The sequence below is a fragment of the Neomonachus schauinslandi genome, chromosome 5, assembly GCF_002201575.2.
Source record: "Neomonachus schauinslandi chromosome 5, ASM220157v2, whole genome shotgun sequence".
In the NCBI taxonomy this organism is placed as follows: domain Eukaryota; kingdom Metazoa; phylum Chordata; class Mammalia; order Carnivora; family Phocidae; genus Neomonachus; species Neomonachus schauinslandi.
Genome location: NC_058407.1, coordinates 6,274,345 through 6,291,094, shown reverse-complemented (window position 1 = coordinate 6,291,094; position 16,750 = coordinate 6,274,345). Strand labels below are relative to the sequence as shown.

At 54.0% G+C, this 16,750-nt stretch overlaps 1 protein-coding gene across 3 annotated transcripts; it reads right to left on the bottom strand.

Moving 5' to 3' along the window:
* Nucleotides 1-2,811: 2,811 nt before the first annotated feature.
* MCAT (malonyl-CoA-acyl carrier protein transacylase) lies at nt 2,812-11,633 on the bottom strand. Of its 3 annotated transcripts, XM_021687784.1 has the most exons (4): nt 11,187-11,633; nt 9,702-9,789; nt 6,300-6,517; nt 2,812-3,414 (listed from the first exon to the last, which is right to left on the bottom strand). In XM_021687784.1, the coding sequence occupies exons 1-4, from the start codon at nt 11,604-11,606 to the stop codon at nt 3,001-3,003; spliced, it is 1,140 nt and encodes a 379-aa protein (XP_021543459.1). In that variant the 5' UTR covers nt 11,607-11,633; the 3' UTR covers nt 2,812-3,000. The 3 variants fall into 3 exon arrangements, with proteins under 3 accessions (XP_021543459.1, XP_044771710.1, XP_021543460.1); XM_044915775.1 differs by lacking the exon at nt 6,300-6,517 and having other exon boundaries at nt 3,272-3,414; XM_021687785.1 differs by lacking the exons at nt 2,812-3,414; nt 6,300-6,517 and adding an exon at nt 8,954-9,053.
* Between the last annotated feature and the right edge of the window lie 5,117 nt (nt 11,634-16,750).

Genomic DNA, 16,750 nt, shown 5'->3' with positions numbered 1-16,750 from the left:
GTGGTGAAGACATGGTCCCTCAAATCACACATTCTCTTTAAAAAGCACACAAAGACACTAAGGATTGGGGCTGTGTTCTGAGGGCAATAAAGGACTGAAAATGGGGCTGGGGTGGATGAGACCCGGAAGATCCTGGCTGTGGAGAAAACGAAGGCGTCACCCAGCAAGGAGGAGCAGCACATACAAAGGCCCTGGGGTGGCTTGGGCCGGTGTCTGACTTGCTGTCTTGTCAGTTCATGCCAACCTGGGGCCGAGAGGAGCTTGCCACAGCTTCTGCACCCCCACACGAAGTGGATGCGGCTGCATCTGGAGCCGGCATTTCACTCGTCTGCTCAAGACAGCCCAGCCTACAAGTGGGAAACTGAGGCCCAGAGAAGGAAGGGGCTTGACCAGAGTGGCACTGGGATCCTCTGATCCCAACCAGATTGGGGTCTTCTGCCCACTGATGCCGTCTAGTCCAGCCTGCAGGGGGTGCTGAGACGCTGAGGCCCAGATGAGGAAGGGGTGATGGTCAAACCCAGTCTGGCTGATCCGTGTGGCAACTTCCACAAGTTGCAAACAGATGCTTAGCAACAGTGATACCAGAAATCACTTGTCCAACCCCAAAAGGGAAGGACTGGAGGCCTCGCCCTACTAGGAAGGGGGGTAGGGGTGACATGGTTACCCTTCGGCCTCACGATCCCTAGAGAATCGCCCCACAATGCTCCCATCTCCTGGGGCACCTCTGCAGCGGGTCCCAGGGCCACTGCCACAGGGTGGACACAGACTGCTATTCCATGGGGGGCCTGGGGTGGAGGCCCCTGGAAACAGTGAAGCACCTTCCCAGAGGAGGTGACAAGGCTGCAGGGGTGCGAGGGGCCCCGTCATCTTTGCTGTTTCTGAGGCTTTTGGTCAAGGCCCTTGGTCCAGTCAAGATTTCTGGGGATGAGGCAAGATCTGATTCTCTTAGAACGTGCCCAGGGAAACCTGTTCCTGCCAGGCAGGGCAGCAGCACCCAATTCTAGGAGGACCGAGGGAGGCAAGCTGCTGGAAAGAGAAACGAGGAACAGGCCCAGGGTCTCCACGGGCACGGCGCAAACGTGGTGGCAGGTGTGCCCACCTCGGGGCCAGCACCGTGGGGCCAACGATGGCACGCGGTGTTCTCAAGGGGGCGCACACTGGCCCAGATCCTGCCAAGGAGCAGGATGTAGGATCCACCACAGCCCCTCAGGCCCTCACCCCAGACCCTGAGCTCCCCCCCCCCCCCCTCCCCTCCCCCCCCTATGCTTCTGTCACTCATCCAGACTCAAAGTCTGCAGGGGTGGGGCAGGGCAAGGGCCCATCCACCCAGCCCGGGGCTCCCGTCCTGGAGGTGAGCACTGCCTGCCCGCACCTTTGGGTTCCCCCTACTGGGCAGCCCCTGCAGTGTAGCCAGAGACTGCCAGCCTTCTGGAACCTTCTTAAGGCAGCACCATATGCCCTTTGAATGCTGTTCCTTCTCCCTCCTGTGGCTTGGAGTCTGGCTGGATCCTGAGGAAAAGGGCTGTGCCCAGAGAAGCAGGAAGGCCTGCCATGTGGGAACACTCCCCCTCCGCCGCTTCTCCAGCTCCCTTACGTGGGACTGTGCTCCTCAGAGCGGAGTGTAACCGCCACCCCACCCTGCCTGCAGCACCCCCAGAGAACGCAGGCCTGGCCTGGCCGGTCTCCCAGGGTGGCCGCCACCACAGCGCTCGGGGGAGAGTTCGGACAGACTCCGCACTCTTTAAAAAGTAACAGCAAGTTTCGGGCAACCCTCTCGGGTCCCCTCCCTCTTTGGGAGCTTTGTACTATTGCTCCATGAACTTTGCTGCCCACCAAAAATAGTAACAGCAAGGTTCTTTGTGAATGTTTGAAAATTTCTAAGATGGGAGTTTTAAGAGATCCTCACTGAACTCCAGAGAACACTCAAACTCCAGCGGTGGGTAAGATGGGGTTCTGTGGTCCCCTTCGCAGGGGCTCTCGGCCGGTGCTGCGGACACACGTGGGTATGTGCGGGTCACCAGGTCTGGAAGGGTCACTGGTACAGAGCGGCCGGGAGCCAGGACAGCAGCCCACATCATGAGCCAGTTCTGCCCAGAGGCTGACGGGGCCCCTGCCGAGAAACCCTGCGGAATTAAAAACGAGAAACCTACCCGGGATTACAGACAAATGCAGAGATCCCGTATCTGGATGGGTTTCCCACTATCACCGATGAAGGGAAAAGCCACCGAGGAGCTTAGAATGACTCCTATTTAGTATCAGCGCAGGAGCGGCGTCCACCGAGAGCCTGCGCTCTGCTACGGTGTGGAGGGGGCAGAGAAGCGCTAGGGGGGTGGCCTGTGCCAAGGGAGGTCACGGACACAGAGCAGACACTTAGCGATCACTGTCTGCAGGGCTGCCTGGGGGCGGGGGAGGAAACAGGGCCCTCGGCCGGCCTCCCCAGACCCTTCCCGCCTGGCTAGGGACTCTCTTCCCCACCAGGGCAGAGGCCACTTGCTTACAGGTAGACAGCAGGTGCTCAATACCATCTGTTGGGTAGATGAACAAATGTGGGACCGAGTCTCCCAACCATGGAGAGTGGGGTGCACAGGATGGCTGCCCAGGCCGGTTGTGTCTGAAAGCCCTTTGCTTTCCGTGATGAAAGGGCTGAGATTCTGGCTGTGGGTGGAGTGGCAGACCACGGGCGCAGAGGAGCCACCAGAGCCCAGGGGTGTGAGGTCGCCTCCGGGCAGACTCTCCTGGCCTAGCTGCAGCCTCCCCCCAGCCTTGGAATAGACCTGGGGGAGAAACGGACCTTGGCAGGTAAAGAAATACTCACTTCTAGTGCTTTTTATGTGGCCTTCAAACCACTTTGCAAACACTGCCTCCCAATCACTTGGAGGAGGAAGCCTAGGGACAGGCAGGGCAGGTCCAGGCCCGCTGCAGCCCCTCCTGGGTCCCCTTCTGCCTCCCAAGCTGCACCCCCGCCGCCCCGGGCACCAGGAGATCCGCCGGGGGCCTGGTCTAAGTCCCGTCGTCCTCCAGCACCTCCACGTGCCTGTAGGACTTCCAAGCCTGCAGGTTACAGCTCTTCAGGATGGTTCCGAGCTGATTCCCAGGGCCCACTTCAAAAGTCTGGGGGAACTCCGTGCCTTTCTTCCTCTCGTATATGGCATGCATCGTCTGCTCCCACTTCACCGGGGAGACCACCTGCCGCACCAGCAGTTTCTGGACGTGTTTGGGATGCATGTATCTATTCCCATCGACGTTCGAGTGGACGGAAACCAGAGGCTTCTTGACGCCAACCGACTTCAGAACTTGTGCCAGGGGCTCCAAGGCTGGCTCCATGAGGCGGGTATGGAACCCCCCGCTAACGGGCAGCATCTTGGTGCGTCTGAAGTGATACTTGGAGGAATTCTTCTGGAGGAACTGCAGCGCCTGGACGAAAAAGGGAGGAAGTTTAAGCCAAGGACATCTTAGGGGAAGAAACACAGTGAGGCGGCCAGCACTGGTACATAGGAATGCTTCATCCTGCAGACAGTTGTGAGGACAGGCTCACTTCACCTCTTCATTCCAGTACAGATCAGTCGTGTACGCGGTGACCCCGAAGTCCTCCTCTGGGGCTGTGACCACTCACACAGCCCTGCTGGGCAGGCAGCCATGGTGGGGCTGAAAGAGACTGAGGCTGGGGAGCGTGGTCCACCCCAGCGCCTCATTCACTGGCCTGGGGGCGCTGGGCAGATCACTCAACCTCTCAACTTCTGTCATCCGCAAAATGAGCACAATTTCAGCTGCTTCAAAAGGTTGCTGGGAAGCGATCAGACAGGAGGTGTGAAAGGGTCTGACAACATGAGAACGCACTACCTAGTGTGAGTTTGCAATTATAAGCCGGCTACCCTTCACAATTTTAAATAAGCCTGTCTTCTTATTACCCCATAACCCTCAAGATGAAAATTCCGGGGGCGCCTGGGTGGCTCAGTCGTTGAGCGACTGCCTTCGGCTCAGGTCATGATCCCAGGATCCTGGGGTCGAGCCCCGCATCGGGCTCCCTGCTCACTGGGAAGCCTGCTTCTCCCTCTCCCACTGCCCCTGCTTGTGTTCCCTCTCTCACTGTGTCTCTCTCTGTGAACCAAATAAATTTTTAAAATCTTAAAAAAATAAATAAATAAAAATAAAAAAAGTGCCGGGGGCGCCTGGGTGGCTCAGTCATTAAGCGTCTGCCTTCGGCTCAGGTCATGATCCCGGCGTCCTGGGATCGAGCCCCATGTTGGGCTCCCTGCTCAGTGGGAAGCCTGCTTCTCCCTCCCCCACTCCCCCTGCTTGTGTTCCCTCTCTCGCTGTGTCTCTCTCTGTCAAATAAATAAATAAAATCTTTAAAAAATAAAATAAAAAATAAAAACAGTAGATATTCTTAAGAGACCCTAGGCCTCAGGACACAGCCCGGGGCCTGCCACCCTGATGGTCCTCTCCTGGGCTCTGCGGAAGGGCTTCCTGTGTGCTAAACTGTCACCGGTCTCTCCGGCCCCGTCTCTGGCCTGCCACCATCCTGCCACCATCTGTCCTGGGCTGGGAGTCTGCCGGCGTTCCACATAGGCTGCTGCAGCGGCCTGAGCGCTGGCGAGAGCCAAGTGCAGCCGAGCTCAGCACAGCGAAGCAAACTGTGACGGAAGTGGGACCCCAGCTGTGGGAAGCACTGAGGGGCCCGGCTGCCTGTCACTGCAGCAGGGTCCAGCCTGTCCTGGAGCCACTGTCCTCCAGCCCCATCTCACCGAGGGGCACCCAGGAGCCCCCCTGCACACCGGCCTTCTGGACCCTTCCCGCCGAGCCTGGGCTGTCTGGTCAGTGGCATCTGCACGGATGGCGACTCATTTCAGCATCTCACAGTGCTTTCCACGTAAGGCCTCTGGACTCATCCAGCTCGCATCCCAGGCTGGGGCCACAGGAGTCAAGGCCACAGCCTCAGGGCCCAGGAGGCAGAGGCCAAGGGGTTTTTGTCCATCAGTGGTTGCAAACGGACTCGCCTGCTCAGGAAAGCCCGGCCCTCACCTGAGCTCTTTCCTTTGGCACCAAAAGGCTAACGTTGGGACTCCGAGGAGTCGTCAGCCCGCGTACCCAACTGTCTGGGAGCTGCGCAAGGAGACGCCAGCCCTGGTTTGGGGCCCCTCCCCACCCACTTCGGGGCCGTTCCAAGGCCGTTAATGGGAACGAGCAACCAGTTCCACGATCCACGTGGGGCCACTGTTACCCATCCTATGCCCTCAGAACTGTCACAGGAGAGACTCTCGCTGGTTCCGAGGAGATTCACAGACTCCTGGCACACCGTCAAGGCCTCTTGGGGGATGGCAGACTGAGCGCAGTCAAGTGGAGGAAGAAGGTTCCAGAATGAGACAGACTGGCGCTCCGTTCTGCCTCCACCATCCCTAAGCACTGGCCTCTCCCTCTGCCTCAGCTTCCTCGTGTGTTAAGCACGCGGAGGACTCCCTTCTGGGGAACACAGGCTGGCTGCAAGGCCTACACGACATGAGTTGTGTAGACACAGGCCCTGCAGCTGCAGCCCCTGTGCGGGATCCGGCGTGGACTCAGCAACCCGGGGCCAGGCCCTCTGTGCCCAGCTGCACTTTGCCATCGGCTGCTCGCTGCCTCCCTGCTGGGGACACCCTCTTCCCGGCAAATGTACCCCCCACGCACTGCTCCTGGTGTCACCTCCTCAGGCCTCCTGACAGCCAGCCTGACCCTTACTGTGCCCTAAACCCGCAGTCACCTGTTCCCGGCTTATCAGTCCAGGTACCTACCCTCAGTCCTTGTTACAGAGGAGCTGCTTGAGAAATGTCTAGGGAAGCAGTGAATGGAAGGAAGGACAGAAGGAAAGAAAATGAACTTGGGGTAAAAACAGATACCTAAAAGGCACAGTGGGGCGGAGTAACCTAGCAGGAATGGCTTCTCCTCTCGCTAAGGAAGCAACCAGATCAGAGGTGAGAACCCCAGAATTTACTACAGGAAGGCTCTGGGGATCATCTGGTCCAACCCCTTTACCTAGGTGGGCTAGGTGATTTGCTCAAGGTCCTCGTCTATGCATGGTGGAGTGGGGACAGCATCCCAGCCTCTTGCCTCCCTCTGCAGTGCTCACGCCACCTCCCGCCCGCTGCCCTGTCACCCTGCCCCCCCCGTCACCCTGCCCCCCCGCTTGCCCTCAAATACTTCCCAGAGACCATGGCTTGGCAGAGCACCCATCACACCATCGTGGGCCTCCCTAGTGTGGGTGGGACAATTCTAACCTTCTGTATGGGCTGGGGTCTAGGAAGGCTGTTCCCATCAGTACCAACCTCCAGGTGTCCTGAGATCACCCTGCAATCAGGAAAGAGGTAGTTGGCCACCTCACACACGGGGTTCTCTATGCCCAAAGTCTTGCAGTGTTCCCGGGCTTCTAAACAGGCGAAGGTGAACTTTGACTGAGGCTGGCCGAGGACAGACAACATCCCGCTGGGGACAGCTTCCGAGGCTTCCTGCATGGCCTCTGCTCGGACTTTCACCGCATACAAACCTATCCAGAGAGAAGCGCATTTGGAACGATCAGGGCACGTGATGAAGGGGGGAAGCCCAGACCTGTGAGACAAAGCGCGAGTTCACCCAGCGTGTTGGAGACGCTGATACTGGTAGTTAGCAGCAGTCCCCAAGGCCACAGTTCTTCGTATCTCTATCTACTACACAGAGATGGCACCATCATCATGAGAGAGGTGGGTGCTGTCCTTGGCACCATACAAACGAAACCACGGAGCTCCCAGCCTTAAAGCTGGCTTGCTGTAGGATGCAGTTCTTAACCAGGGGTGATTTTGCCTTGGGGCAGGGTCTGGGGACACTTGTGATTGTCACAACAGTGGAGTGTGCGCGTGGGGGGCGTACGCGCGCATGTTACTGGCATCTGGTGGGCAGAAGTCAGGGATCCTGCTCCACATCCTACAATGCACGGCCCCACCCAAATCAAGTTGTTATCTGGTCCAAAACGTCCACAGTGCTGCTGGTGAGAAACCCTGGTGCAGGGAGCAAGTGCAAAGGAGCAGACTTGGAGCTACATACACTGTTTGGGGCAAGTCATGACCTTTCAGGTTCAAATTTTCAGTTAGTAAAATGAGGATAATACTATCTCATCTGCCTGGATTGTTGCGACAACTGCGCATCAGAATTTCAATAACAGGATTCTCATAAATCAAGTTTAGTGCCCTCACTTGGAGCTGGAGAAGCTGACACTGCCAAGACAAATGAAGCTCCTGGTTGAGGGCGGCTCAAGTTCAAGGTGAGAGGACAGGCAGGCAGCCCGTGATCATGATGTAAGAACGGCCTGTGACGACTGGACATCCGTCACCCTGGTCCTGGGTCTGCTCCCTGGGGGAGGGGATGACCGGACCAAGGAGAGGTTAAGGGACTAGTCCAGGGTTTCCTGGGACCACAGAGAGGGTCTGAGGAGCACACACTGCACCCTTCCTAGCACATCTTCCTTCCCTCAGCACCTACATACGTCTGTACTGGACTGTTGGCCCCTTACACAGGTAGGGAGCAGACTGTGGAGCAAATACAATGAGAGCCTGAGGTAGCAAGTAGCAAAGAACCCACAGGAAAGTGGAGAGGGCATGTGGAAGTCCTCCCACGCAGGTATTAAAGAACTATGCAAAACGTCAAGTGAAAAAACACAGGATATACATAGGCCATAACTCTGCAAATTATGTGCACAGAAAACCTATGTGTGTATAAAATAGTTTTATTAGGGGTGCCTGGGTGGCTCAATTGTTAGGTGTCTGCCTTTGGTTCAGGTCATGATCCCAGGGTCCTGGGATCGAGCCCCGCATCGGGCTCCCTGCTCCGTGGGAGGCCTGCTTTTCCCTCTCCCACTCCCCCTGCTTGTGTTCCCTCTCTCGCTGTGTCTCTCTCTGACAAATAAATAAATAAAATCTTAAAAAAAAAAATAAAAGTCTTGGGGTGCCTGGGTGGCTCAGTTGGTTAAGCGACTGCCTTCGGCTCAGGTCATGATCCTGGAGTCCCTGGATCGAGTCCCGCATCGGGCTCCCTGCTTGGCAGGAGTCTGCTTTGCCCTCTGACCCTATCCCCTCTCATGTGTTCTTTTTCTCTCATTCTCTCTCTCAAATAAATAAAATCTTAAAAAAAATAAAAATAAAAATAAAAAATAAAAGTCTTATTAGAAGGTGTGAATATGCAACATTTTTTATCGTTTCCTTAACTGTGCTATAATACTGTTTCTTAAAACACTGAAGTAAAAGTCACATAAAATATAATGAGTTTCAAGTGTTTAGTTCAGTGGTATGTTGTGCAACCACCAGTTTGCTCTAGTTTCAAAACTTTCTATCCCTCCATAAAATACCCCGTATCTGCCAAGTAATCACTCCCCATTTCTCCTTTCCTCTGGCCTCTGCCCCCATAATCTCTAATCTGTTGTCTCTGTGGATTTGCATATTCTGGACATTTCACATAAAAGGGATCGCTTCTTTCAATGAGCATGCTTTTGAGGCTCATCCATGTTGTAGCATGTATCAGCACTTTCTCCCTTGTTATGGCTGAAGAATATTCCATTGCATGGACAGAGTGCAATTTGTTTATCCACTCATCTGATGAGAGACATCTGGATTGTTTCCATCTTTGGGCTATTCTGAATAATGCTATTATGAACATTTGTGTACAGGTTTTTCTGCGTGGACATAGGTTGTCATTTCTTAGGTATATACCTACAGGCAGAACCACTGGGCCATACGGTAATTCTATGCATAATGTCTTGAGGAACTGTCAAACTGGTTTCCACAGCTGCACCATTTTACATTTCTCACCAGCCATGTCTGAGGGTCCTATTCGTTCACATTCTTGCCAACACTTATTATTTTTAATTTTCAAAATTTTATTATATATTTTTTAATTGAAATCATCCTAGTAGGTATAAGGTGGTATCTCAGTGTGGTTTTGATTTGCACGTCCTTAATGATCAGTGATGTTGAACATCTTTTCACCTGCCTGTTGGCCGTTTCTATTTATCTTCTTTAGAGAAAGGTCTGTTCACATCCTTTGCCCATATTTAACTATAAACAAAACAGTTTAATGGGTTTCACTATGAGCAAAAATCTTAAGTGAAACTGATATGCTCAAGATCGAACATTTACTCCTTTTCTTTTTTTTTTTTTTTTTAAAATATTTTTTTTTTAAAGATTTTATTTATTTATTTGAGAGAGAGAGAATGAGAGACAGACAGCATGAGAGGGAGGAGGGTCAGAGGGAGAAGCAGGCTCCCCGCCGAGCAGGGAGCCCGATGCGGGACTCGATCCCGGGACTCCAGGATCATGACCTGAGCCGAAGGCAGTCGCTTAACCAACTGAGCCACCCAGGCGCCCCCATTTACTCCTTTTCATTCCACGACTATCTATTGGCCATCTATCATGTGACAGGCACTGGTGGTGTGGGAGTGGACTGAGAGCACCCAGGACAGCGCGGGGGACAGTCAAGCAAACAGAGCTCAGGAGATTACAAAAAAGAAAGAAAATCCCCAATGAACCCTTCAGGATTAAAAGGGAATCAAGGTAAAATCTGGTCCTTGGGTCCCAATGTCATTCTCATCCATGTGCTTCCTTATCACCCGAGTCGCTCCAGAATTACTTTTGGCAGTGTCCTTGATCCCCAGTGAGCCCAGCAAGAGAACACCCCGGCACAAAACCAAACCCCTTCCTGTGTACCTTCAGAAAATTCCATGGCTCCAGCAAACACTAGGGCTGCAAATTCTCCCACACTGAATCCGGCAGCAGCAACACAGTTCTCAATAACCTGTGGTGACAGATGCGGGACATGAGGCCGAAGTCTCAGGAGGGGTTCAGTCCAGGGCTCTGCACTGAGAGCCGGCAGGGTGTTCAGAGGCTCAAGGAATCAGGAGCCACTGGCCTGATGCTCTGGCTAAAAGAGTACACACAGACGTGGCCTTGACAAGCCCTGAACCAACCCCTTTTACTGATGAGGAACTTCCCTGGCAAGACAAGTTAAAGCCTGCTGGCTGACTCTGGTGAAGCCGTGACTCCAACCCAGGGCTCTGGATCCTCCTGCCTCTCTGCCCTGGAGATGCCTTAGGCCGAGGGAGACGGAGGGAGCTGCGCAGAGAAGAGAGTGACTCAGTCACAGAGGGCTGGATTGGATTCTTAGCCTAGGAGAGTTCCCTAACTTCTCCCGAGCCTTGGTTGTCCCATCTGTGGGATGGGGTAAGGGCAGGACCTACCTCACAGGGTTACTGAGACGACACCAAGATAATGTCTCTAAAGTGGTTAAGCACAGACCTGGCCGAGGGTAAGGGCTCCATGAGTGTTACAACCACCACTTCACTAATTCCGTTATGTGTCCGAGTCTCCTTGCCTCATCCACAAAGTAACTGTATTTACCTCACGAGGTTGTTGTGAGAATGGAGTACAGGGTTCAAAACAGTAGTTTCACACTTACTGTTTTGATATTATCAAATGTTAACAAGAATCAATTCACACCTTCAAGTGAAGTGACATTCTCACACATCATCTTCTTAATGATCCCTCATTTAAGGTCGAAGTTCAATCCTTTTAAAGTCATTTAGTAACTAACAAATGACTGAGTATCATTTAAAATCGTTGAGGGGCATTAAGGAGAGCATGTGATGGGATGAGCACAGGGTGTTATATATAACTGTTGAATCACTGAACTCTCAGAAACTAATAATACACTATATGTTAATTAATTGAATTTAAATTAAAAAAATAAAAGAAACACACACACACACAAGAAAATAAATAAAAATTTAAAAATCGCAGCCCAGGCTCAGTAGGTGGAACATGCGACTCTTGATCTGGGGGTCGTGAGTTTGAGCCCCATGTTGGGTGTAAAGAATAGTAAAAATAATAATAACCTTTTAAAAATAAATAAAATAAAATCGCAGTCCAGCCGACTCCTCAGCCCCTTTCCCTGCTCTGTTCTCCTTTCTGTAACACCGTATTTATCAGACTGTGTCATTTACACAGCGTATTTCTTCTTCATCATCCCTCTCCCCTACATGCAGGCTTGCCTAGGGCCACGGCCCCAGCGCCTACAACAGTGAGAACTCGGGAAGACTCTGCCCAATGCGTCAACGTGGGAGCACTCGGGCCTGGCGGGTGGGAGCCCGGGCATAGCCCATCCTCCCCGGCGGGCCGCGGGCCTTCGGGCCTCACCGCGGGCTGCAGGTGATGCAGCTTCTCCACGGCGGCCAGTGAAGCCACGAAGACGGCGGGCTGGCAGTGCGCGGTGCGGTCCAGGGCCTCCTGCGGCCCGTGCAGGCTCAGCTCCAGCAGGTCGTAGCCCAGCACGCTGCGGGCGGCGGCGTAGAGCTCGCGGACGCGCGGGTAGCGGAGCAGCCCCCGGCCCATGCCCACCACCTGGCTGCCCTGGCCCGGGAAGAGCAGCACCGAGCACTGGCCCGGCGGCCGCCGCGCCGCCGCCTCCCGCGGGCCTTCCTCCGCGGCTGTGTCGTCTCGCAGCAGCTCCGCCACGTCCACGGCGCGCGGCGGGGGCAGCGGGAAGTCCGCGGCGCCGCGGCGGCAGCCCGCGCCCCAACCCCGGGCCCACGCGGCTCGCGCCACCCGCACGTTCATGGTGAGGTTGCCGCCCGCCGCGCGTTACCGGGGCGACCGAGGCCGGGCGGCGGCGGCGCGCCGCGGTCCCTGACGCATTTCCCGCCGGCCGGGCCACGGCACCCGGGGGCAGGGAAGAAAGGTTCCGCGCGTACGAGTTCCGCCCCGGAGCCCGCGCGGCTGCGCGCCGGGGGCCTGGAGTGACCCAGGCGCTTAGGGCAACCCGCGCGGGAGCGAGCAAAGCGCCGCCCCGCGCCGCACAGCCGTCCCCCCGCGGGAAGAGTTCCTGAATGAGCGGCGAGCGCAGTGTCATGCTCACTGTACCTCGCCTGTGAAGGGGGTTTGAGACGCTTCCACGTTTCTCCTGTTCGGTTTCTCAGCAGCGCTGTGCAGTAAGAAAACAGCTCTCTTTCACAATCTTTCCTGTAAACCGACCAGGCACACAGGAGCATCCGATTCATATCTGCTCCATTGAACAAAGCCCTGGATATTTGCCAGACATTAGCTTCTTTAATTCCGCACAGCAACGCTATGATGGGTAGGGGCTATTATCCTCCATCCTCGGTCTAAGGCTTAAAGACTTGAGTGACAGGTGGTTAGAGACAGAAGGGGGATCAGAAATGGGGGTTACAGGCTTCTGAGCAGCGGTGTGAGGCAGGGTCAGGGAGAGTCTAACTCTGACCTCACCCCCACTTGCTCCTCTCTCATTTCCTGCCAGCCTCTTCTACGGCGCCCGGGAGACAGACAGACACACAGACAGACACCCACCCACACCCACGCGCACACACTCCTCATAATGAGAAAGATCTATGTGGAATTACATCAGCAAATCTACTTCAGTGAGTTTGTCCTAAGACTCAAATGAGCAAAGCCCTAACTCTCAGAACATCCGATGCAGCCTTGCTTTTGACAAGGAAAAAGTGGGGAAAAGCCCTGTATTTGACGAGAGGAGATTCCTTAAATGGGTTACGGCAAATCTATACAACGCTGAGGTCATCAAAGATACAGAGGAGATTTTCAGGTTAAGACATGAACAGAGCACACACTGCCTCCAGAAGCCCATAAATCCACAGGAAGGGAATCTTATAAAGACCTAAATCCACAAGGACGGGGAGAACAGGAAAGAAAAGAACTCCTGGAAGCTGAAAAGCAGGAAGACCAGTATTACTTGACTTAGCTGACTCCAGACAGCCAAATTCCTCTGGACAGTGCGGAAAGCTGACCAACCCTCATTTATACAAGAGCCTTCTCAAAAGCTTAGGGACTGGCAGCACTAGCTGCTTGTAGATCTAAGGGTGAAAGAAGGTTAAAATAAAGAGGACAATTTGAAGGTATCTTTGAAGAACAGATCTTTAGACCCCTCTCTCTAGCCACTGAGTGGTGCCCCTCCCTCATTCTGGCAAACATCTGGGGTTTAACTCTGGAAAGGGCTGGACATGCCAGGGACAGTGGTGAATGTGGGTACTTTGCCAAAACAGGTGGATGCTGAATGCTGAATGAGGAGACCTCCTCTGGTGTTCTGCCCCACTAAGCTCCCAGAAACCCAGAACTAGACCCTTACCCTCCATGCAAGGGACTGAAGGACCTTGGGGAATCTGACCAGTCCAAGAGGAAATCTGAAAGACATTGACAGTCCAGGAAGTTCCCAGACAAATGGCCCCCCAAGTTCCAACTTACAGTGATGCTAAACCAACAAATACCATCCATAGACTTATTTTCCTCCCTCCTTCTAATCATGAGCAGCCAGGCCAAAATTCCCAAGCATCTGAGGAAAGCCTCTTACAAACAGAAAAAAACAAAACAAAACAAAAAACCCACAACACATAGGATTCAGAGACTATTAGAAGAGCAGAAAATAATTGTTTTAAGAAAACTATCACAGATAGTTGAGAGGTAAGAGAAGATGCTGTATCCATGAAAAGTGAACAGAAAGTTATATTTAAAAAGAACATTTAGAAAGCAAATAAGAATCCCTTGGAAATTAAAAATACTAAAGCAGTGGGGCGCCTGGGTGGCTTGGTCGGTTAAGCGTCTGCCTTTGGCTCAGGTCACGTTCCCAGGGTCTTGGAATTGAGCCCCACATCTGGTTCCCTGTTCAGCAGGGAGTCTGCTTCTCCTTCTCCCTCTGCCCCTCCCCCTGCTTGTGTGCTCTCTCTCTCTCAAATAAATTTAAAAAATCTTTAAAAAAAATTCTAAAGGAAAGCAAGGTCATATTTAACTCATAAGTCAAGTTAGAGGTGACCTTGGGTGAAGGGAGGATTCAGAGAGAATACAGGAGACCCCTGGGCCATTGGCAATCTCCTGTTTCTTAACCTGGGGGTGGACACCCAGGTGTTTTTTCATTATTATTTTAAAGTGTACACAGTGTTTTATATACATTTCTGTTTGTATGGAACATTTCACAATTAAGAAAACCAAGGTAGACAAATGTTTGTTACTGTAGAAAGAGGCGTCTGATTTATTGTAAGGGGAGGAAAATTATAAAACCATTTGTAGCATGAAGGCACTCTTGTAAAGGAAGGTGTGATATGCTTAGAAAAAGTCATGCAAACACTCACCGAAATGTGGACTGTGCTTTGCTCTAGGCGATGGGAGAGTAGGTCGCTTTATTTTTTTCCTCTGTGTTTTCCAATTCCTTTGCAATAAATGTGGATTGCTTGTGTAATAAAGTAAACACATAAATAAAATAGAAGGATATACTGTACTTGAATCACACCTGGAACTGGGAAGCTGAATGACACACCGGTTAAGAGTGCAGATCCTGGGGGTGCCTGGATGGGAATCCTGACTCCATCGCTGACCCGCTGTGTGACCTCAGGATGTTCCTTCACCTCTCTGAGCCTGTGAGGTGGGGTTAATCCTCTGGGGCTTGGGAGGGTGTTTCCATGCCTCCTTCCTGGATCAACTGAGCCTACAGATAGGCTTTGCTTGTGTTGAATCCTCTAGGGTTCAGCCCAGAGCTGGCCACCCTGAGGGGCTCAATATACATGCCAAATGCTCAAGAGAAGCTCCGTGCTCAGTGCTGTGGAGTTCAGAAGTCACTGCCCACTTAGAATGGGGGTGGCACAGACTTGGGGTTCTGGAAGAGCTTGCTGGCATGACACTGGAGAGCAGTCAGACTTGGACATGTGGAGATGCCCAGGGTGGGGGTGGGGTGGGCGGTGCCCTAGACAGGGGCACAGAGGAGGGAAAGGGTGGGGTAGTTAGCTTGACCCCAGTTTGGCAGGGCCTCCAGTGCCAGGGAAAAGGTTTGGACTGGATCCTAAGCAGTGGGAGCCTTGGAGGATCCTCAGCAGAGGAGTGGAATGGAAAGAACAAGAGGGGAGCTGGGGGCCAACTAGGGGCTGCAGCTGCTGCTCAGAGGAGGGACCGTGATTGTTGCCCAGGCTCTGGAGGGGTCTGTGGTGTTGGACAGGAGGGAGGCAGAAGTAACAGGAGGCTTCCAGGCCCAGCAGGCACAGCAGCTCCATGTCTGCATCTGCATGCAGACCTCCCATGTGAATCCCCTCTCAACTGTAGGGTTGTGTGAGCTTCAGGAGGGCAGGGGGCCTCCTGTGTTTGTTCTCAGCCCCTCCCTTTGGCCCTGGCATGCAGCAGATATTTGGGGGCAGAAATTTACTTGAGTGCCATGTGTAGTAGGGGTGAGGCTGGAGGGAAGCTGCCTTGTTGCCTCCCCACGGATCTTCCGGGGGAGGTGAGTGTGCCACTTGGCCAAGCCACAGGCACCTCCTTGCAGGAAGAAGGTGAGGGCGGGCTGCTTGCTGGGAGGTGTGGCCAGACCGATTTCATCAAGACGGGCAGGCCCAGTGCCTGGGGCCACAATACTTGGAGGGACCCAGGGAAGTATTTTAATTTCTTTTAAAATCAGAAGAAGAAGAAACAATTCATCCTGGATTACACTTGTCTTTATATCAAAGCCGTCGAGGGGCGCCTGGGTGGCTCAGTCATTGGGCGTCTGCCTTTGGCTCAGGTCATGATCCCAGGGTCCTGGGATCGAGCCCCGCATCGGGTTCCCTGCTCCGTGGGAAGCCTGCTTCTCCCTCTCCCATTCCCCCTGCTTGTGTTCTCTCTCTCTCTCTGTCAAATAAATAAATAAAATCTTAAAGGAAAAAAAAAAAGCCGTCGAAGGAGGAAGGTCTGGCAAAGGCCAACATGGCACGGCCTAATTATTTGGACTGCCGCCCAGGAGGCTCTAAGCCGCTATGGCTGGGGACAAGAAGCTGTAGTTCGAGTGATTCCCCCAAGGACCAGTTTGGGCCACTTTGGCTCCTGCAGGCTGAGGGGCCCTGACTGGCCAAGTCAGCCCAAGGGGGCCAGGACAGACCCCCGGCTGCAGTGATAAAGCAACACACGCAGGGATGCCTGGTTAAGCGACTGCCTTCGGCTCAGGTCATGATCCCCAGGGTCCTGGGATCAAGCCCTGCATCGGGCTCCCTGCTCAGCGGGAAGCCTGCTTCTCCCTCTGCCTCTGCCCCTGCTTGTGTTCCCTCTCCCGCTGTCTCTCTCTGTCAATTAAATAAATAAATAAAATCTTTAAAAAAGAAAACAAGGCAACACCCGCAGATGAGCTGAGGTGTCCAAGGCCTGGGGCTGGACATGCTGGGCCCATCAGGGTGCCTCTGGCCAACTGGAGGCCAGCTCGGGGCGCTGATGGTTGCAGTCTCCACTCACTGAGTGCCAAGCGTCTGCAGGGCGCCCTGCCTGCATTACCCTGTGGCATCCTCATTAGGCCCACACTGTTGTGCCCATTTTACAGATGAGGAAATGGAGGCAGAGAGAACAGTCACAAAGGACTCAGAGTCCGGCCTTCCTCGTGCCCGGGGCACCGCTTAAAGGGACTAGGGTGCTCCTCCAGCGATGGGGGGCCAGGGCTACCGTGTGGGAGGGTGTTCAGGGCTTTGCTATCAGGCGACGTAATTCCCCTCTTTGAGGTCGGTCCCTGTTGCCTCATTTTACAAACGGGAGAGGTGAGGCTCAAGAAGAGCAGCGACCTGACAGCGACACAACCGGGACGGTGGCGACGGGAAGGACCAGGGCCGACAGAGCCTCTCGCGGCGGGGGAGGCAGAGGCAGAGGGGAGGAGGCGAGGAGGCGAGGAGGCGAGGAGCGAGCTCTCCGGCGGCCGCGGCTTCCAGCCAAGCCGGGCGGGGCCGGGGCCGGGCGGG